Source organism: Brugia malayi (assembly GCF_000002995.4).
Source record: "Brugia malayi strain FR3 genome assembly, contig: Bm_v4_Chr4_scaffold_001, whole genome shotgun sequence".
In the NCBI taxonomy this organism is placed as follows: domain Eukaryota; kingdom Metazoa; phylum Nematoda; class Chromadorea; order Rhabditida; family Onchocercidae; genus Brugia; species Brugia malayi.
In genome coordinates, this window is record NW_025062478.1 from 1,119,981 (window position 1) to 1,143,897 (window position 23,917).

General features: G+C 20.9%; 2 protein-coding genes across 2 annotated transcripts; both read left to right on the forward strand.

The window, feature by feature from the left end:
- Positions 1–770: 770 nt before the first annotated feature.
- Bm17713 (Uncharacterized protein) lies at positions 771–16,315 on the forward strand (the record flags this gene model as incomplete). The annotated part of the gene is made up of 14 exons (XM_043081249.1): positions 771–926; positions 9,639–9,749; positions 10,308–10,408; positions 10,701–10,829; positions 11,463–11,591; positions 11,885–12,011; positions 12,308–12,464; positions 12,887–12,987; positions 13,075–13,170; positions 13,429–13,623; positions 14,096–14,212; positions 14,711–14,888; positions 15,394–15,705; positions 16,107–16,315. The coding sequence occupies 14 exons, from the start codon at positions 771–773 to the stop codon at positions 16,313–16,315; spliced, it is 2,118 nt and encodes a 705-aa protein (XP_042937183.1).
- A 4,644-nt stretch (positions 16,316–20,959) lies between these two features.
- Positions 20,960–23,220, forward strand: Bm8932 (Uncharacterized protein; the record flags this gene model as incomplete). The annotated part of the gene is made up of 5 exons (XM_043081250.1): positions 20,960–21,344; positions 21,762–21,839; positions 22,467–22,516; positions 22,639–22,741; positions 22,970–23,220. 5 exons carry the CDS (start codon positions 20,960–20,962, stop codon positions 23,218–23,220), a joined length of 867 nt encoding a protein of 288 aa, XP_042937184.1.
- Positions 23,221–23,917: the final 697 nt, after the last annotated feature.

A 23,917-nucleotide genomic window follows, 5' to 3' on the forward strand; every position in this document is an offset into this window, starting at 1 on the left:
ATATTAATCAACTAAAACATAATGGAAATAATAATCGATTAATTCAATTTTCTTTTTTTCTTTTTTTTAAATATTAAACTTTCCCTTTAGATAGATAAATTTAACAAGCAATTTCGTTTCAGATTAAATTTATCGATAGTTCAGGTTTTGTAACATTTATACTAAAAGAATTTCAATTTGATAAAACCCAAGGATATGGGATTTGTTGTTCTGCAGGTAAAACATTTCTTTTCTTTTTAAGTTAATATTTTCTAGGTATAATTTAAGTTTTCAAGTAATCATCTTTGGTTCTTAATTAGTAATCATCTTTGGTTCTTAAATTATATGTATTATATGTAAAATTTAAAAAATTTATAAACTAAAAAAGAAAAAGAAAAAGTAATGTTTAATTCAAGGATTACAGTTATATTTGATTTTGATAATAATTGTTAATTTTATAAAATTTAAAAACAAAAATTTAATAGCAACGACTATTATTACTACTAATTAACAAATTACTATTTACTTATGAAAAAAAAAAAAAAATTTATTCTTAGTTTTGGCTACCTTATCATCCTTAATTTTATAAAATTTAATAATTATAACTATTATTACTACTACTAATTAAGAAATTATTACTTACTTCTAAGAAAAAAAATTATTCTTAGTTTTGGGTACCTTTATCATATTTAATTTTATAAGACTTAATAATTATAATTATATTATTACTAGTAATTAGCAAATTATTACTTACTTTTTAAGATCATCCTGAACAAGAATGTTACTGTCAAATGTACGTTCACGTTTGCGTTGGTGTTGGATTTGAACATCGAAAATTTCATCGTGATTGCTCGTTACTGCATCATAATTCACGTGTTATTGCTGGCACACAACTATTAAGTAATTATAATGTTAGCATACCATTTGATGTTCGATGGCCAATAAAGGTTTTAAAATTTTTTTTTTAAAAATCTTTTAATATTAACATTTAAATTAATAATGTAATTTTTTTTTTTTTTTTAAATTTCTTAATATTAACATTTGATTTTTTATTAAATACATTTTATTTAAAATTTTGATTATTATTTTTATTTTCTTTTTTGGTGCAATTTGTCTTTTTTTTTTTTTTTTTTTAGTTTCGGGGTACCATTGGCACCATTTACTTGCTGTATTGTCTGATTATTTGCTATTACCAATACCTTATCATTTGCTTTTCGAGCATTTAGAAAAAATGAAATCTTTTTTTTACACTGTTTAAAAAAAAAAAAAAAAGAAAATGAAAGAAAGAAAAATGAAAAATTTTACAATGCTCACATACATTTAGAACGTGGGAAATATTTGAAAGTGTATTGCAAATGAAATAATTAATTTACTTATTTAATTTTCATTGTTTATCAAATTGGATATTATTAATCAAAATTTCAGAAAACAAAAACAAAAGCCTTTTTATTAAAAAATAGTAATAAAATATTAAGTATTTAAAATATATGAATGTAATTAAAAATTTCTTTTTTTTGATCTTTTAATTGTTTACAAGTAATTATGATCATATTTAATATATAAATTAATCTTTAAAAATTAAGAAAAAAAAAATTATTTTCCCATTTATTATCATTCATTGTAGATTTCTTTCCTTTTTTTTTTAATTCCAAATTAAAATCATTTAAATGAATAAAAAACATTAAAGAAAAAAATTAAAATCATGAATTTTTTTTTTTGAATTTTGAATTAAAATGAATAAAAAAACAAAAATTATTTCATTAGAAAATAATTCATTTTTTCTTTTTTTTTTTTGAAATTTTCACTCTTAGCAAATGCTTATTTTTGAAATAATCTCATCTCAAAATTATTGCAATTAATCAAAATTATATGAATGTATTGTCCACACATTTGCCGACATATGTTTGACAAGTTTTGACCGCCGTCCATTTATGAGAATGGTCATTTGTTTACTATTTCATTTGAATACATTCCCTAGCATTGATATTATTTATCATAGATTGAAATCGAGAGTAACTTAATCAGTATGATTAGCTATTGATAACAATTATAATTATGCTAGTAGTATTGTTATTTACACATTAAATTATTATTTCATTAAATTTTTTTATTCGCATTAATATGCTCAATTAATTAATTATCAATCAATATTTATCATAGACTGAAATCGAGAATAACTTAATCAGTTTGATTAATTATTGATAACAATTAGAATTATACTATTTACATTAAATTATTATTTCTAATAAATTCTTTCTTATTATTCACATTAATTAATTCTTATTTATATTAAATTAAATTTAATCAGTTAACAATTAATTATATTGTAGTGATAACAACATCTACAATATCCCAAATAATATAATAACAAATATACATATATAGGGGGAAAAAAAAAAGTGAATTAATTAAATCTTATAATGAAGAAATGATAACAAATGATCAGATAAAATTCTCTTTTTTTCTTCAAAAACTATAAATGAATGCTATTTCGTTCTTTTTTCCTTTTTTTTTTTTTTTTTTTTATTTTTTTTATCGTCTACCTTTAGTTATATGCAGATGATTTGCGATATTAATGATAGCTCTTTCTTTCTTTCTTTTTTTTCGTTTTTCGTTTTTCGTTTTTTTTTTTTAAATTCCTTTTTTGATCATTTCCGGATTTATCGCTCATATAGAAAAAGCCAATTTATCAATGTTTTACTTTTCACCGCCCTTATTTTCTTCCTTTCTTTTTCTTTTTTGTTTTTTTCAAACTATTTTGATCGCTTTTATTCGATTTTTATTGATTCGTCGGTTAGATCAACTGATGATCATCTTTATTTGCTACATTTACTGAATCAACATCAATCCTTTTTCGTTTTTTTTTGTTTTTCTTTCCTTCTAATTTCTCATCTAATTTTTTTCTTTTTTTTTCCTTTTTCTGTTTTTCAATCCTTCTTTTCATTTCCTTTTCTAAAAATTAAAAATTTTGAGGGATTTTCAAACAAAAAAAAAAAAAAAATTATTTAGGAAAAGGAAATTATTACTTTTATTATTATTTGTAGCATTGTTATTTTAGAAATTAGAAGAAAAAATTTGAAGAAACAATTTTGTTAAATTAACAAATATATTTTACAAAAAAAAAAAAATTATAAGAATGTGAACTTTTTTAAATTAGGCAATATACATATATATATATTTGTTTATGATAATGACAAGAAATTGAATTTTTTTTAAATTTTAAAATAAATTTTTAAAATAAATTTTAATTAAATAAAAACTTAGATAAACATAAAATTTATTTTACCCAATTTGAATTCGCTCTTCTTTTTCATTTCAAATTCAACCCGTAAATTTTCAAATGAACAAAGTGAAAATGAAAATAAAAAACATATATAATTTTTAATATAATATTTCAAAAATTATTTTTTAATTTTTTAAAACAAAAAACAATGCATATATTATTAACATAAGAAGAAATTTTTTTATACTAAATAAAAAAAAAATTTGAAAATTCAATTTTTTTATTTTAAATCTGTTCATTGTTCTTTTTTTTTTTTTATATACTCAATGATTAAAGAGAAGTAGAAAAGATTTTTTTTTTTTTAAATAGAAACAGATGAAAATTTATCCATTTCAAATTTTAAAAAAAGAGAAAAAAGAAAGAAAAAGAAAACCCTGCCGAAAAATAAAGGAAGGAAAGAGTGAAGAAGGAATGAATGAATTAGTGTCAAATGGATTGCAATATTTGAAATGAGAAAGGTAAATTAATACAAGGTTAAAAGATTTGTGTCCTTTTTATAACCGACTTAGTGGTGCCAAAAATTGAAATGTACTTCACTTTAGCACCTGGTATTACTTTTTTTTTTTTTTTTTTTTTCGAACAAAACTATATAACTCATTAAACTATTTGTGTGATACATTGATGAGAGAATAGAATAAAATGAATTAACCATAAAAATCGCTTACTCTTCCTTCTTTCTCTCTCCCTCTCTCTCTCTCTCTCTTTCTCTCTTTTTTAAAAAAAAGAATTTTTTTCATCATAATAACTTAGCTTAGAAAATTATTATTTCTTTCAATGTTAAATTTGAAATGAAATGAAAAATTTTATTAATTCAAATTAATTATTACGTTCTTTTTTTTTTTCAACAACAAAAAAAAAACATTTTTTTTTAAATTAATTATTTAATCAATATATATTAGTTGTGATATTATCCGATTTAAAAAATTTGTTAAAACTTTTTTTTTTTTGAAGCAAAAAAAAAAAAAAGGAGAAGAAGAATACCATTTTGTTATTTTTTTTTTTTTTTTAAATCAAATTTTCTTTTTTTGTTTTTGAAATTTTATTATTCATTAAAATATTATTGATAACATATTAACGGTTTTTGAAAAATTTATTAAAAAAATTAACTAATTTTTTTTTTTTTTTTATATCAAATTTTATTTTTTTTTTTTTTTTTGTAATTTTATTATTCAATAAAGCTTGTTGGTGCCATATTGTCGGGTTAGCTAATGGCCAAATAAAGGTCATTTAGGTTTGCAAAAAAATTTTCTTACAATATAAATTGTAATAGCATTTTTTGAATGTGACATCATCTTAATTGATCCATAATTTAGGATCTAATTAACTGTAATTTACTGCTTGTGCATTAATTGGAAAAATAATCATTCATTTATAGCATTTCATTCAGTAAATATACACACATCCTTAATACATTTAGAAATGAGCTGAAAAAGGGGAAAAAACAAAAAAAAAAAAAGGAAAAAGGAAAAATTAATTGGCGCAGATTGAAAAAAAAATTTAATTGGCGCAGATGGAAAATTGCAATGTTTTATAATCAATTTATCAACATTGAAATGTATACATATATGCATGTCTATGCATGCATGCATGTAGTACTACTTGTGCACATGCATTTGTATGTTACATTAGCATGCAATCCATTTAGGCGCTTTTTGCATTCCAATTGCGCAGTAATATTTATCTTTTAAACAAAAATTAAAATATTTGTGTTTTTTTTTTTTTCGAGAAAAAAAAAAAAAAAAAAAAGACATAACGAAAAAGTATGTTAAAATAAAAGGAATAAAAAATAAATAAATGAAAAATTTTATTTCTTGCATTATTTACAGTTTAATTTTTCTTTTTTTTTTGTTTATTGAATTAATAAAATTTAAGAAAAAAAAAATGTTTTGATTTTTTTTTTTTTTTGATTTAAAAGTTAAATAAAAGGTAATAAAAATGATATATAAGTTTTGTAGGAAATAAATACTTGGATATACATCGATTATTTTAATATGTTAAAGTATATATAAGTAAGTATTGAGTATAAATTGAATTAAAATTTGAAAAAATTGAGCAAAATGTTCTAAGTACAATATTTAATATTTCAGAATTTTTAACTTAAAAAAAAAAAAAGTTACAAGAAATTTTAGTACTGACAAATAGAAATAATAGTAATTTCTTTTCTAATATCAATAATTTACTTGTTAACATTTTTTGTTTTGTTTTACATTTTTGTAAATTTTTTCATCTTCAAAAAAAAAAAAAAGTTAATTACTTAAAAAAAGAAATTATATTAGAATTACTTAATAAGAGAAATCATTTTTTAATTGATATTAGCTTATTTTTAGAAATGCTAATAGTACTTATAAGATCATATTATACTAATTAATTTATTAAACTATAAATATCAGTTAGTAATATATTTTTTAAATTATTTAAATTAAAACGAAAATTTAGAAAATGATTTCATTTCTTTTTTTTTTTTGCATATTTTTTGATAACAAAACATTTCCTTGAATACTACATACTATTAGAACACGTGCAATGAACCCATTTAATAGATCTATTCTTTAAAAAAAGAAAAAGAAAAACTAAAAATAAAATTTTTTTTTTTTTTTTTACTTCTATTTTAACTATTCTTTCGATGCACTACGACTTGCACCTTTATTGCATGCTAATTGCAACAGCTGCAATTCGAACAAAAAAAAGAAGAAAATGTAAAAAAAGAATTTGAAATAAAGGCAATCTTTATAGTAATAACAACTTATTCATAAAATAGAAAAATTTTTCATTCTTTTTTTTTTTTCAAAATAAAATGAAAAAAAAAAAAAAACCAAAAAATGAAAAACAGTAAATTGATAATTTTTCCAATTAATTTATTTCAATAAACAATCAATTTTAATGGTTAGAATAAAATATCAAATGTTAATTGTTATTATTATCAAATAGCATTTTAAAGACATCAAAAAATCACTTTAAAAATCACAAAGTTAATTATTATTATCAGAAATCATCTTAAAGATAACAAAAAAAAATCATTTCAATGATCACAAAGTTAGTTATTATTATCAATTATCATTTTAAAGATATCAAAAAAAAAAAAAGGAAATCGTTTTAAAAACCACAAAGTTAATTATTATTATTATCATTTTAAAGATATTAAAATAAAAATCATTTTGAAGACCGCAAGAGTTAATTATTATTATCAATTATCATTTTAAAGAAACAAAGAAAAAAAAATCATTTCAAAGATCACAAAAGTTATTTATCATTATTATCAATTATCATTTTAAAGATAATATATCTCAACAAAAAAGGCATGCAATGATATAATCTATTAGTAATACCATACATATAAGAAATATAATTATTACGTATGATTAATGTTTACTTTAATATCTAATAAATAAACAATTTTACATTCTTTCGTACCGGAAATAATTTTAGAATTTCAAAAAAAAAAAAAAAATTTTTTTTTTTTTTTGTTCCATAGATGTTGCTATTTGAAGGTATTAAAAGGTAATTGTTGATTTATTAATTTTTTTTTTTTTTTTTCCTTTATTTAATAACAAATCCGTTTCCTCAATATTTCAGTGAAAAAAAAATAAAAAAAAGAAAAAGAAAAAGAAAAAGGAAACGAAAAAAAGAAAGGGAAAAAGCAGGTGCATTGATAAGTGTAAAAATGTATTTTTAACAAAAAGAAAAGTCCAAATAATTTTGTCACAGCAGCTGTCAACCATTGCCGATTTATGCATTTAAATTATTTTTGTCAAAAATTGAATATGCTGTCAGAATGAATAAATTTTTCGATCAACAAAAATTTGCATTTTATGATTTCCAAATTATTTTTTAATAAAAAATTTCAATATATTATCATTAGTAATTATAATGTTTAAATTAAATTAAATTAAATTTCAACATTAAGTAAAATTAAAATTTTCAACATGTTATCATTAATAACCATAATTTTCAAATTTTTTCAACATATTACCATAAATAATCATAATTTTTAAGTTTTTTTTTTTATCAACATATTACTATTAGTAATTATAATTTTTAAATTAAGTTAACTTTAAATTAAATTTTAACTTTAATTTCAAAAATTAAAATTTTCAACATATTGTCATTAATAACTATATTTTTCGAATTTTCAGAATTTTAACCATATTATCATCAATATTCTTAATTTTTAAGTATTTAAGTTTTTTTTTTTTGGTTCATAACTGACAATCGTAAAATTTTCTTAAGTTATTATATTCGTTGCTTATTTTCTATGACATTATTTTGGATCAAAAATTGAACAAAATTTGTTTATTTTCTAAAAACATCCAAACAAAAAAAAAAAAAAAAAAAAGGAAAAAATAATTATATCAAAAATTTAGTTCAAAATAAGAAATTAAAGAAAAAAAAACAAATTTTCCCAGCAATGATTCGTTTTAAGAATTAAATATAAAAGGAATAAATATGAAAAATGTTTTTTTTTTTTTTAGTTTAAATGTCAATCATTTATGAATTATGCATAAATATGAAATAAAAAAATATAAATATAAAATTAAAAATAAAGAAATGAAGCAAAGTTGATTCTTTTCTTTTTTTTCAAATTGTAATAATTTATTTTTTTCAATAAGTTTTTTTTTTTTTTTTTTTTTGCAAATTATTGTCATTTATTTTTGACCTCAATTTTATACAGTTATTATTTTTAAAATAAATTTAAAAAAAAAAAAATCAAATTTCTCACATTTATCATTTCTTTTTTTTTACCTCCTTTTTTGATTATAGAAAAAAATAAGAAATATTTTAGTTGATAAAATTATTTGAACAAATATTTTTTTTTATTAATTAGCAATAATTCTTTCATTAATGCTTATTTATTTATTTTTTTGAAAAAATCATTTTTCATTTTTTAATTTATTGTTTTTAATTAATTTTCCATTTTTAATTAATTTTTGCCTAATAAAATTAAACTTTTAAAAATTAAAAAATTTTAAAAATTTAAACAATGAATTTAGAATTGATTAAAATTTAATAATCCACAACTGAGATATATGCTATTTCCGATTAAGGAATTAAAAAAATTTAATAATGCACAACTGAGATATGTGCTATTTCCGGATCAGGAATTAAAATTAAAGTAAGTGTAGATGAACACCTGCCTAAAAATGGCAAATTACTGGACAGTAATTGCCGGTACATTTACTATTACTTCTAAATGTAAGTGAATTCACTTACGTCATTCATCAATAATAATAACAAATCTTGCATCATTTATTAGCTTCTGCTACTTCTTCAATAAATAATATAAAAAAAATAAAAATTGATGTAATTAATTCAAATTGACAAATCTAAAATTTAAATATAAAACTGAAAAATGGATGTGTGCAAATTTTCATTTTTATCACTTTTTTAATTAATTATTTTTAAATATTTTTAACAAACATTTTTTCAAAACTTTTAATAATTTGCTTTTTTTTTTTTCATTTAAATGAATTTCGGATGAGTAATTGAAAAATGAAAATAAAATCTAAATATGTAACTGAAAAATGAATGTGCAAATTTCATATTTCTATCATTTCAAATTAATTATTCAATATTTAAAATAAACATTTTTTCAAAGCTTTTAATAATTTGCTTTTTTTTTTTTCATTTAAATGAATTTCGGATGAATTATTGAGGAATGAAAATAATATTATTTAACAAAATATAATTGTATAATACAATTATAAACATCAATTTCTATTCAGCAATTAGAAAGTAAAAATTTTAATTAAAAAACATAAATTTCAAATAATGGAATAATTAGTTTGTGAAAAAAAAAAAGATAAAATTTGTTTAATGGCTTTTTAAAATGTAAAAACTTTGCAAAGATATTTGGTTTAGCATTTTAGTAAGATTGAAAATATAGAAATTAACAAATTAATTATAAATCTTTATAATGAAATAAATGCTTGATGCATATAAATTGAAACTTATTTTAGCGTGACAAATTTTTTGAGTGTTTTTTTAATTTTTTTTCATTTTAATTAATCTGACTAATTTAATTAATAATTTGAGTGTTTTTAATTTTTTCAATTTTGATCAATTAATATTATTGTTAATAAAATTTGTTAAACTTATAAAATGGAAAAAGAATATTATTCTTTTGCTATGTAACATTAAAATTAATTTTAAAAAATTTTAAACTATTTCAAGGGAATTTAATGTATTCTATTTGAAACTTGCAATAAATTATTGATATTTTGCTAAAAAAATTTTTTTACGACTTTTTATTGATTTTTTAAATGAATTTTAATTATTATAGCTATAATAGAAATGTTAATCATTAGAAAAAAGAAAAAATATAAATTAAAAAAAATTTGCCTAAAAAAATTAAAATTTTTGAAATTTTTAATAATTTTAGAATGTTTCACTTCTGGTTGAGATGCGACATGAACCCAATAAGGCAATTATGTTTCGATCGGAGAATTTTCTTCAATTATCACCGTCCAATGATATTTTAAAAATTACTGAGGTAAAAATTATGCAATCATTTCTCTTCTACTACTATTTGAATTTTAATTTTAATTTTAGAGCTTTAGATTAACATTTTTATTTTGTCTAAAAATTTGATACTTAAATGTTTATATTCATATTAGCAGTAAATTTAAATTTTAAAAAATATTAAATATAAAGTATTTAAAATATATTTTAAAAAAATTGTTAGAAAAATTATATCAGTAAATTTAAAAATATTTGTGATCATATTATCAGTGAAATTAAAATTTAAAAAATATTTATTATTCATATTATCAGTGAATTTAAAAAATATTTGAAAAAATATATTATCAGTAAATTTAAAATATTTTATCAGCTAAATAAAATATTTTTGATTGGATAATTTTATAATTAATGCAAAATATGAGAATCGGATTAATGCAAAAATATGAGAAAATTATAATTAATGCAAAATATGAGAAATATGAGAAATTAGGAATGTTTATATATGCAATTTGTATTTTAAATTTTTTTTTTATGCATTAGAAATTATTTTAGAATTTTATTAAAAAAAAAAAATTAAAATAATTTGTAGGAAAAAGGTGGTACAAAAATTGAATATGATGTTAAAGTGGAATGTGGTACGAATTATTATGGACCAGAATGCGCCATCTTTTGTAATCCAAGTATTGGCAGGTAAACAATTTTTAAACTTATTATTTTTAATAAGTAATTAAATTACTATATCAATAATTTATCTTTGCCAATTTCTACCTTTTTAATTTATCATTTACACATTTATTTAATTTAAAAAAACAAAACTGTCTTTTTTTTTTCGATTTATTTAGATATATATATAGAAAATTTTAAATATATATATATTAAAAACAACATATATTGAAAAAAACTTATATAAAGCTGTTTTTTTTTTTGATTTATTTAAATTTATTTATTTTTTGTTAATTGATTAATCATTTCAAATTAACAGTTTTCACTTCAAATGTTCATCGGATGGACGACGTTTATGCGAAGATGGTTGGAGTGGACACAATTGTGATGACCCAATTTGCGCTAATGGTTGTATTAATGGATATTGTGTTTCACCAGGAATATGCAAGTAAATATTTTTTTTTTTTTTTCATTTTTTAAATATTTTAGAAATTAAAAAAGTTTCAGTGAAAAATAAGAAATTAATTTATATGTAAAATTTGAAAAAAAAAAAAAAAAACGCAATTATTACTTAGAGTTTTATCATATAATAATATATTTTATCAATAGATTTTAAATAATAAAATTAATTTAAGTAAATAAAATTAATTTATTTGGGAATTATAAGATTAGCATTTATGAGTGATAAAAGAAAATAATGCATTTTTGTAAACAATTAGTTAATTCATTCAAATTATCAATACATTTTCAAATTTATTAGATAATTTTTACAAGAAAAAAAAAATAAAATGATGTCAGATTATATTATAAATGAAAGATAATTAATTAAAATATTTTTCTTAAAAAAATTATAAATTTTTAATTGATTCTTTTTTTTTTTAAAAAAAAAAAAAAAAAAGGGAAGAAAATTAAAACTTATTAATGCATTTTTAAATCTATTACATAATCATTACAAAAAAAGAAAACATTGCATTATTATAACTGAAGGTTAATTAATTATGGCATTTTTTTCAAAAAAAAAAAAGAAAACTATATTTTTTAATTTTAAAAAGAGAATTAATTAATTAATTAATTAATTAAGATGTCGTAATGGTTGGCAAGGTGATAATTGTGATCGTTGTAAACCACAGTTTGGTTGTAAACATGGTTATTGTAATAAACCAAATGAATGTATTTGTGAGAAAAATTGGGGTGGAACATATTGCGATAAGTAAATTTTAATTTTTATTTTTTTTTATTCTTTGTATTTTTTGTTTTTGTTTTTCTTTTTTTACATTATTTGAAATTTTATTGTTTAAAACCAAAAAAAAAAAAAAAAATTGATCTATTAAAAGTGAATTTTTGAAAAAAAAAAGAAAACATAAATCACTTCTTTCTTTTCTTCTTTTCCTTTGTCTTTCTTTTTGGAATGAATAAAATTAATAATTTTATTTAAAAATTTCTTTCAAAAAAAAAGTTATATTAAAATTTTATAATAAATATTATATATACAATAAATTTCAGAGATTTAGACTATTGTTTTCATCATTCACCATGTTTAAATGGTGGAAAATGTTCAAGTGGTGGTTTACAAAATTATTATTACTGCAATTGTACCAATGGTTTTAGTGGACAAAACTGTGAAATTAAAGTATTTCTCTCTTTTCTTTGTTTTTTTTTTTTTGTTAAATATTTATTAATATTTAAAAAATAGAATTTATTTTGGAAGAAAATAGAAAAATTTATATAATTTTTTAATTTATAAATATTACATTTGATATTATCATAATAATATTATAAACAAATTTTCTTTTTTCTTTTTAATGTAAATAATAGTTGTGAAATAATTTTAAAAAATGAATGAAAAAAGAAGAAAGATAGCGAAGAAAAAAAAAAAAAAAAAAAAAAAAAGAAAACATAAAAATATTTAAAATAATAATTTTAAAGGTAGATCCATGTGCTAATGTAAATTGTGGCAAATATGGTCAATGTAAAATTTCATGGAATTCTGCGAGTAAATATTTATGCTATTGTGATACGACCCATTATGGTGATCACTGTCAATATCGTTTAAATTTGGATCAAAATCATCCAACAAATAATGGTATGTGCTGCATTCCTAAATTTATAATTTTATTTAATAAAATTTTTAAAAAAAAAAATTAATTAAAATAAATAAATGCTAAAGAATTTTATAATGTTCAGTAATTTTTAGATTTAAATAAATAAACATATATGTCTAAATTCATATTCGTAGACGTAAAAATTCAGTTGTTTTTTAAATTTATAATAAAATGCAGCATCTAGTTACTTGTTTTAATAATTAAATTAAAATTTAGACGAGTTCAAACTGAAAAAAAAAAAAAATTGGATCGCAATTATTAGACATTAATTGTTTATGAAAATAATTATTACATTTTAATTTCTAAAACTGTTTAAAACTGCTTTAGATTTGCATTTTTAAACTTAAAAAATTTTAATAATTTAAATGTGCCATTATAAAATTAAAATATTTCTCAATTATAGCTCATTTTCAATCAGGAAGTTGCAAATTATCAAATTCAGAATATATACCACCTGGATTTACCTGGACTACAGTTGATTGTCGACAATGTTTATGTCAAAAAGTAATAAATAATCATTTCATTTTCATCCTTTTCTTTTTTTTTTTCTATAAAATTTCTTGTATTTTAATAATTTTTAAAAAATTTCAGGGTGATATTATCTGTTCAGAGAAACGATGTGAATCACGTGATTGCTCTCATAATGATTCAAATTTAGATAATTCTCTTATATGTCCAAAAGATCAGGCATGTTTTCCATACGTAAAATATTATTACTTTACTACGTTATACGTGGTGAAATATTATAATTTACTAATTATTGTTTATTATTGAAAATAATTAGATTTATTGTGTTAGCTAAATGGAATTTAAAAAATAATTTTGCTTTTTTTTTTTTTTTTTTTATATTACGACGTTGCGATATGCGTAATATTACGTGTACTGTGACGTCGTTTTTTTTTTTTTTTTTGAGATATAATAAATTTTTATTTTTTTATTTTTCAGCACTGTGTTATTGTCACAGAAGATGAATGTCTCAAAGGAAAATGCGAATATCCACGTGGACGATGTCTTTCATGGTTGCAAATAAATAGTGAAACAGCGCGGCGCATTTGTCATGAACGTTTGAATGCTAATAACAAGAATACACGTGAATGTGCACGAATGTATCTTGAATTTGATATCAATAATTTATCATCGGTAAGGTAATTTCAATTGTTATGCAAAACTTTTTCAGCTCATTTTATTATTAAAAAATTTTTGAAATTTTATAAGTTAAATTGCAAAAAATTATTGCTAATAATATATCATTTAAGGTTGTAAAAAAAAAAAAAAAATTGAATAATATTTAATATATAATAAAAATAAAAACGAATAAATAAATCATTTTAGCTTAATATATATATTATTTAAAACTAAAAAATATTTATTTTAAAAATTTGAAATATTGCAGCTATTTTTTTTTCCTTTTTTAGCTTTTAAGAAAATCTGTAAATTTCTATTTTGTATATTACATCCACCCTTACACTACGAATTGAATATGATAAAAAAAGATTTGATCAAAAAAAAAAACTTTTAAAGTGTAAAAATGAATAAATAAATTATTTCAGTTAATAATTTCAAAATTAATAAATTTTTTTTTAATTAAAAAATTTTTTTTTTTTGTTTACAGGGAACAACATCAGGTGATGTTTGTTTTCATTTGCTATTAGATGTAAACACAGCAAATATTACACATGTTGGATTCAATTGCAAATTAATTTTAACTAATATTGTGCAAGTTGATATTGTAAGTTCTTTTTTCTTTTTTTAAATTTTTTATTTTTATAATTTATTAAATATTGTCAAAATTGTTTTTTTTTTTTTTTTTTTGTTGCAAATTATTTTTATTACTTTAGGTAAAACTTGATATTTGATTCATTTATTCAAATTTGAATTATCCAAATAACACTCCCTTTTTTTTCAATTTTCATCTCATTTTTTTCTTTTTGAACTTTTTTTTCAAATAAAATAAATTGAAATTTGACGTATGTAATATTTCTTTTTTTAAAAAACCAAATTTCAAAGTAAATTGTTAAATATTTGTCTGATTTGTTTATGTTTGGTAACATGATTATTATTTAGCGATTCTTGAAAAATATTTGCATTCTTTTTTTAAGATAATAATTTAGAAATTTTAAATTTATAGAATATATATTCATATTCAAGAGTTAGTCAAAAATTAATTTGAATATTTACATTTTATATTGTTTGAAAGTAATTTTAATTTTAACCGTTTTTGCTTTAGATATCATTACAATTTGTAACGGATGTTATGATGATAAAAGATTTCCTCAAGAATCGTATTCGTGATCATTTAACAGCAAGTCAAATACTTGCTAAAGTTATCCAAATTAGTGATAATGATAATCATGATAATAGCAAAAATCATATGTTCAATGCTATTTTAACACTTCAAGATTCTGGTTTGTATTCAATTTATAAATGAAATTATAAAATATTTGTTGAAAATAACAAATTTTTTTATTATTTTTTTTCCTTCAAAAATCAAATTTTGAATTAAAATTTAAATGTTTTTTGTATGATTTCTTTACCATTATTTTTTTTCTTTCTAAAATCAATTTTCAAATTAAAATTTAAACGTTTTTTGTATAATTTATTTTATTTTTTTTCTAAAATCAAATTTCAAATTAGAATTTAAATGTTTTTTTGTATTCAACCTAAATGAAGTTATAAAATATTTGTAGAAATAACAAATTTATTTATTGTTTTTTTTTTTTTTTTTTTTTTTTTTTTTTTCTTTCAAAAATCAAATTTCAAATCAAAATTTAAATATTTTTTTTTACATGATTTTGTTTAATTTTCTCAACTAATATAATTTGTTATTTAATTTTACTTTTTATTCAAGTCTATAATTTTATTCAATTTTTTTTTTTTTTTTAAATATATTTTATCATATATTATTTTCAGCACTATCACCAACTGCTGATTTTACAATGTTAACAACAAAACAAATGCTTATCATAATTATTTGTCTAATGTTACTGATAATTCTTATCCTTCTAAATATTTCTATCATGAAGAATGCACATTTATGCATTAGTAAACGTTATGATAATTCACGATGCAATGATAATTTATTGGAATTACAATTAAAACAACCTGCAAATGTTTATACGACACAAACATTAATTAAATCTAAAGAAATGGAACAGAATAAATCATTATTGGATGGTATACGTGAAATATGTCAACAACCATTATTTTTTAACAATTTAAAACGTAAAATTTTCTTTGTTCTTTTTTTTTTTTTTTTTGTGTGTGTGTGTGTGTGTAAAATTTAATTAGAAACAAAAAATGATATAATATATTAATTATGTAAAAAATTTTTTCTTATATTTTTAATTCTTAAATGATATAAATTTTATCTTTTAATGATTTATTTTCTCATTCATATTTATTAATTAATATTTATAAAAAAAATTTGTTTTTATTTAATAATAAAAATTTTGTTTTTTATTTATAATTATTAAATGATAGTATTTTTATCTTATCTCTGTATTTTATCTGATTTGTTTTTTATTTAAATAATTATTAAATGATAATAATTTTAACCTATCTCTCTCTGTGTTTCATTTTTCAAATTTTTAAATTCAATGTTTTTTTTTTTTTTTTTTTTTCAGGACATTATTCTACAACCGAATCATTTCATTCAGGAACTGATCGTGAATTGGAAGAAAATGAACATAATGCAAGGATTTTGGAACAACGGCGAATGAAATCAAAATTACGCATTTTAAATGATTCACAATTTGATAATTCAATTTTAAATCCAATACGGTTACAATTAACTGGTAATAATGTACAATTATACACATCAAAAGATTATTGATGCAAAAAGAAAATTTTATATTTAAATTTAATTAATGTAATTACATGAACATAGCAATTAATTATATCACTTAATTTGTTTGTGTTTATTAATTTAATTTTTTTTTGATAATCATTTGCTCGTCACTTATATCTTTTTATCAATTTTAAATTTCTATGTTTGCTACTACAGAATGTTTACCTTTCTTTTTTTGAGTAATATTTGATAATGATTATCACACATATTTCAATGTTATCAAAATTACATTCAAATGCAATAAATTATTTTGTGAAAAATGTAAAATGAGATCGAATTGTTAGAATTTATCATTTTTTTATTTTTATTGATAACTATCATTTTGTATATTTTATGTTATCACTTTTGTGACAATTATATTTGTTTTTGTAGCGAATACTGCTTTATACTTTCTAATAAAATTAAATTTAAAATTTTAAGTCTAAAAATTTGACGATTGATTCAAAATTTTAATTTTATGTTTTTTCTTTCCAATTTTTGTATTAGTTTTTTTTTTCCTTTTTTGTTTTTTATTTTCTGTGCATTATACTAATTTCATTTCTACAGCAAAAATGTTTGTTCGTTTTCATAGAAATAAAATTCAAATTCAAATTACAATTTAGATAAAAGATTTTGAAATGGAGAGAAAAGAAACAATAAATACCATTTTGCCATACCATTTTGCTATATAAAAATACTATTTTGAATAAATTTCAATTTAATTTTAAAATTAAATCTATAAAAAAAACAATGGTATTTCAACTTTTCAAATTGGCATTTTTTTTTTTTTTGAAAAGAAAATTCTTTTTTTTTTATCTTTTATAATAATTTATTTTACTTAATTACTCTAATTGTCAACTTTTCCTTTATTTTACTGTTTTATGAATTATCTATTTTTGCCGATATCTGTTACATTCTACCATATATTTCATTAATTAAAGAACAAACGACCATATTTGATTTGATTTCAATAAAATAAATTATTTTACGTAATTAAAGTGATGAAAGAAAAAAAAAAAAAGAATGGAAAAAATAAAATTAATCGTTGCAAAAATTGTGGGAAATTTTTAAAAAAAAAAATGAATTTCATCAGTGTAATTCAGCCATGCAATATTAAAATCAAAATTAATTTTTTTTTTTTTTTGTAAATGTACAAATAACTTTGAGTTTGTAGTATTTGAAATAAGAAAGTTATATATTTTTTTTCAAGCTTTACTACTTATTATGTAACGAAGTAAACATTTTCAAAGGTTAAACATGTAGCGAAACAAACTTACCAATGAAAATTTTACAAAATTTTAATTTTTAATGAAATGGAAACATTGAAATGATTAGCATTTAACGAAATAAACTTACCAATGAAATTTTTATAAAATTTTAATTTTTAATGAAATGAAAACGTTTAAGGGCTATTAGTAATGAAAACATTTTCTACGGCTAAGCTCAGATGCATAGATTTTTCATTTGACAAAAATGTTTATTTTAGGATAACAATAAAATACAAATTTATCGGTATTTATTCAAATTCTTATTCTATAATTTGTTATGTCCTATTTTGAGTAATAAGAAAGTAAGTTTTTGCAAACAAAAAAAAAACATAATTTATAATTTTGCTTGGATGTCGATGACATGAATGTTTCATATTTGTTTTTAAATATTTACAAATTACCGACTGATATCAAATTACCGATTTCATTCAGATATTATTTTTAAAATTATTTATTTTTCGAGAATTATTTCTGAGATTACTTATTTTGAGTAATAAACAAGTAAGTGGGAAAAGCATCCTGTAAACAAAACATAATATCATAAATTATAATTTTGTTTAGACGAAATTTCATTTTAACAACATCAATGCTTCACTTATTTTATTGCATTTCTAAATATTTACCTTGTAACTAAAAATTAAATACCTAAAATTTCAATCTAACAAAAATTTTAAATTGTCATTTATTTACTTCCCGAACTATTGATTATTTCACTTCAAATAAATGATACGTAAATTATCTATCATTATGTTATCTTTTGACAGCTGAAAATTGTTTCAAAGTTTTAAAAATTTAATGAGCTGGTATAACAACAAAAAAAAATTCAAATTACTATATTTTTGAAATGGTGTAAAGAATACTTTAATTAACAAAAAATGCAGTACTTGAAATATTCATATCAAATGCTTGTTCATGTATACCTGTTTATTTCACTAAAATTTGTTCACTTATTTTTTCTTTTTTTTTTTTCTATTTTAAATTATTTTCTGCAATGTATCAAAATTCCAAATATTTCAAAAGTGAGAAAAAAAAAACAATGAGAAGATTGATAAGTTCGGATTTGAACTGCAAAATTGTCACAATGTAATTGGTTCATTCAACAATATTCTTTTTAATCAAACATTTGATGAAACAGAATTTAATTGTAAACATTAAATTTTAAAATGAATGCCATTTCAATGACATATTTTCGGATTACTCACTCATTTCGGTCTCTTTTTTTTGTATTTAAATGAAAGAAAAGAAATTTAACTTTCATAAATTCCTTATCGTGACAGGCAAGATATGTATGTTTTCATTTGTGATTAAATAATGAAAAATTCTTTTAACTTTCCCTCACCCATTTATCATTTAATTAATACTAAAATCTTTTTCCTGAAATGCTTGAACCTAGAATTCAAAAACATATTCTGTTCAACTCAACTTTTCATCATTACTGAAAATGATATTTTGAAATCGTAATTAAAATCATTCTTGTCTATTGGCTAGCTAATTTTATTATTAAAACCAATTCACTAATTTAAATATCTGTACATTTACAGAAATTTCATTTGATTCTTTTGCGTGTAAAATTTAAAATGAAAATATTACTGCTATCTCTTATCTTTTGCGATCTTATTATTGGCACTGATGGCAAAAGTAAGTTTATAATTAATTGCTGTTAATTTTATCATTCCGAAATGATAATTTTTTTTTTTCAAATTTCCTATTGCAGCTTTTCAGTTACGAAATAATTTTCATTTCCTTTTTTAAGCTAAAAATTTTATCAATCAAATATTTTTTTCTTTTTTATCACTGATAGAAAATTCCTGTAATTTAGTACCACTGGGAATTTTTAAAACATTGATTTGATTGCTATTAGTTCCTTCTTAAGTAAATTTAATCATTTTGATTGATAGCACAAAAAAAATGAGTAAAATGGAAATTTATTTTCTTTTTACTGCGAAAAAATATTTAGTCAGATAGATCACTGATTATTTTTTATCCGTGATCCAAAGAATCACCAATAAATGCTCGAAGTGTCAACAACCGATTGATTGTCAACTGTCATTAAATCATTTGTCATACATTTTTCAATTAAAAACTGAAATTTTATTATTTCTTCAAATGCTAATGTCATAGCAACTGCACGACACGGACATTTTAGCACTTAATCAAAATTTAGAACTAGTGAAAGCAAATTTAGAATTTCTTTCTTACTGCCCTGTTTCCTTTTGAAACAAAGTAGCTTCCTTTCTTGATGGTTCAGATCGTTGACTTCTTTGTCCTCGATACTGGTAGAATCTCAAATCTGTACTGGTCTCGTCCTGTGTACGTGTACTGTGGGAGTCTTCGTGAACAAACAAAATAAAACAAACAACACAACAAAACAAAATCTCTTTCATTTTTTGACAATTTAAAGTGATATACTTTATTATTCAAACCTCAAACTTGGGTAATTAACCCACAGATTAACATTAAAAATTATGTAACATTACAATAATGAATTAATGCATTACATATAAATGTAAATTATAAAACATTTAAAGATATAAGCAAGCTAGACACCTCGCAATCGAGACATACCAAACAAAGAACTATAATGAATGGCTTTGTAAGGAAGAAAACTGGGAGGGATTTTATGGGTGTTAAGGTTACAAAGTGGATTAAGATCACTTAAAACAATAGCTTTTGTTCATTAGGTTATAGCTTCGCCATTGTGGCGATAGTACTTAAAATGTTCAAAAGCGCAGAATATTCAAATTTTCGTTTGAGATTTAATGATTGTATCATCAAAATATTTGTATTAGATAAATACATATTTAGCTTCAAGATTTTATTTAATTTTTTTAAAGATTTAAATAAATGCTCTTTTCAGATTGCAAGAAACATCGAGATTGCCGTATTGATCAAATTTGTGAGGAAGAGAAATGCATTCCGGATTTATTGCCGATATTAGCAATGAAAGAAACAAACAAACAACATTTATGTATAAATCTTAAAAATTCATAATATAATCAAATTATATTTTTATGTCTGATTGAAATCACTCAAAATGATTTTGTTGCAAAACATTTACATTTCATTTTTAGCAATTCATAAAATAATTTTTGTAAAAATATGTTTGAAATTTTTATCTCGTCTTTTTAACTCAAATAAGATAGTTTGATATAGTTTTTATATTTAAATTCTATTTTTTATCAATTTTAAGGGAAAGATTTACGTCCATATATTTTAATCTAATCAATATACACGTAAAGCTACGTCTTAAGCAAATTATTTCAACTAAACTTTTAAATTAAGTAATTTAAATTAAGAAAATTTGTTTTATTTAAGCATTTAAATGTAGTAAATTATTTCAGATTGTAATACTAATTATCACTGTAAATCATGGCAAAAATGTATGAATGGTATATGTGTGCAAAGTTTTGAGCATTTAGCAACAACGAATGATCTCGAAACATTGATTGTACCACCATTCAAATTAAAACCAATAAAATTTGATGCAAAAGAAAAGATAAACAATCAGCCAACGAATACGACTGAATTTCAAACGTTGAAGATGGCAAAATCTGATGAACAATCTGAATCTGAGGAACTGGAAGAAACCGAAACTGAAGAATTAAGTGAGACAGTGGCAGAAGCAACAGATGTGACAGCATCGCAGATACCAAATGAGGAAATAACTGAAGTAATGAATGTGACAGAATTTGAGACAATTATTGAAACAGGAACTGTATCTGATTATCACACATCAAATATGGAAACAGATTCTTGGACTTTAGAAAGTAATCTTTTATGGAATAAGATTAGTAGTTTGTTAGATCAATTGATTATTGTTGTAATTTCCGATAATTTTAAGCTATTTCATCTAAATATTACTTTCTTATTTATCAATAAATATCATTTTAATATCATTCTAATTTTGATTTTGGTTCTATACGAATGGCCAATGTAATCTTCAATAGCTATGCGCAATTGATGAATATTTTGTTGTGAATATATTACTGCTAAAACTTGGACCAAAATTTGTCCATAATTTGGTCTTAACAGTAGCGGTAGATTTCTTTTAAGTTTGTTTAAAATTATGAAAATGTATAGGAGAGAAGCGCACTCATTAATTAAACTTTTCTTGTTCCATTACATTTTGCTAAGAATTTTTTTTCAAAAAAAAAAAAGCATTGCTAAAATTTGGAATATTTCAGAATGTGACAGTAGTGCAGATTGCAAAAAATCACAAATTTGCCAGGATGGACTCTGCCATAATTCTCATTCTTATACAAGTAAGAAATTAAATTTACGACAATGAAGAATGAAACGGCATTTCTGATCCTTTCAATTGTTTAAAGTAAATGAGTGGGTAAAGCATTTTGGAGTATAAAACCAATAAGCAAGGTGCAAATGACGAGATAGAGGCTACGGTCCACTACGGTGAGGTATGATACAGTACGGATGTATGATACAGACACACATTCCAAACAGCATGGAGCAGGAAGCCTGATTTTAATAAAAATCACTGTCAACAATTAATTTTTACATAAAAATAAGCTCAGTATCAGCGTGGCATTGATTACAGTGTGAAATACTTAATTGATAAAAATAATAAAATTATTCTTCATATATAAGCTTACTTGCAGAAAGAAATCTTCCCTGTTACAGTATCTACCGGATCTCATAGGAGGTTATGGTCCGTAGGATTGTGACAGAGCTGCCTTAGATAAGAACTTATTGATTCCTTATTATTTAAATCTGATAATTAAAAGAATTCTGATTGTTTATAGTGCAGTAAAACTTTTGACTTTAAAGCAATATCTATCACTTATACTTTGCATTAATAATACGAAATATTTGTTTATAATAATACTATGAAATATTGAAATATAATTAATAATGCGAAATATTTGTTTCAGAACTCTGTGACAGTCTATGGTGGCAATTTAGGCAGAAGTGTTATCTCCCGGTATTTTTTTTTTGTTTCATTTTTAATAAAAAATTCAAGTAATTTTACTCTTCCTATTTCAAATGAATTCATCCACCTATACTTTCGAGAACATTTAACTCTATTTCATCTGATCATTTGAGATTCACGGTCGTTTCACTCATTCTGAAGGATCTGATTATTGCGCAAAATTTGGTGCTCATTTGGTTACAATTAGAGATACTCAACAAGCAAATTATGTGAATTGTGAGCAATTTCAATATGTAAATTGTAATATCAGGTCACATAACCTGAAATACTAACACTGATAAACAAGATATTAACGCCATTTACATTGCCCGTAAATAACCTATTTACCTAACAATTATTTTTTGCATTTGGCCCTTTCCTTACTTTTTTTAGATCAAAATTCTAGAATTAAAATTTGAGTGAAATTATTAAAATTATCATTCAATAAAAAACTTTCTATTTCAGATATCTATGATATAGGTGGTAGTGGTACATATTGGATTGGTTTAATTAAAGATATTAATGGTACTTTGAAATGGCAAAGTGATGAATCTATGATTTACACCAACTGGAGTGAAGGAGAACCGGAACCACGGATAGGTTGTGTGATTATCAATACGGTAATACATAATGGAAAATGGTCAATAACTGACTGCTCTGACTTACAGTATCCAGATCAAGGATTTGTTTGTGAGATGGATATTCGTAATAATTAGTTGAAATTTCTCTTGAATTTTTCTTTTGATCAATTTTTTGTATATTTTTTTTTTTCAAATAAATTATTGAAGAATAGCATTAGCTGTCATAGTTTTTGAAATCTAATTTTTATTTTCAATCCCTCAACAATTATTCTTCGAATATGGATCATTATATGATATTTTACCAGCTTTTTGAAACGTGTAGTAATTGCTTATTATCACAAATAATAATTTATTTATAAAACAAATTATCATTAAAGGAATATTTTAAAAGTAACTTTCTCATTTCTACTCTATGAAAGCAAATAATTATCTATGAATGTTCCGTAAACACAACTCTCTGAATTTGTTTGTCATTCAGTACGTAGTTTAAAAAACGAAAAAAGTTATAGATTTTGTTGAGAAATTGAATGCTAATAAATTGAAATAAATTTCACATATTAAAAGCTTGAAGGAAAGCAATACACATATTGTTTGTTAATTGATTGTAATATTATCTAATATTCTAAACAATGTACAGTGCCTAACTGTAAATGAAAGATGAAAATTGGATAAATAGTTTCTCCCTCACTTGTGATATAAAACTAAAAGTTATTTGTCCAAGAAATATTCAAAACAGGATAATTTCTAGTCTGCAAATTTTTATTTCATGCATTTGACTCCGGTTCTTTTTTTTTTAATATGGTTTGAGGAATCATTCATACATTAATAAAGA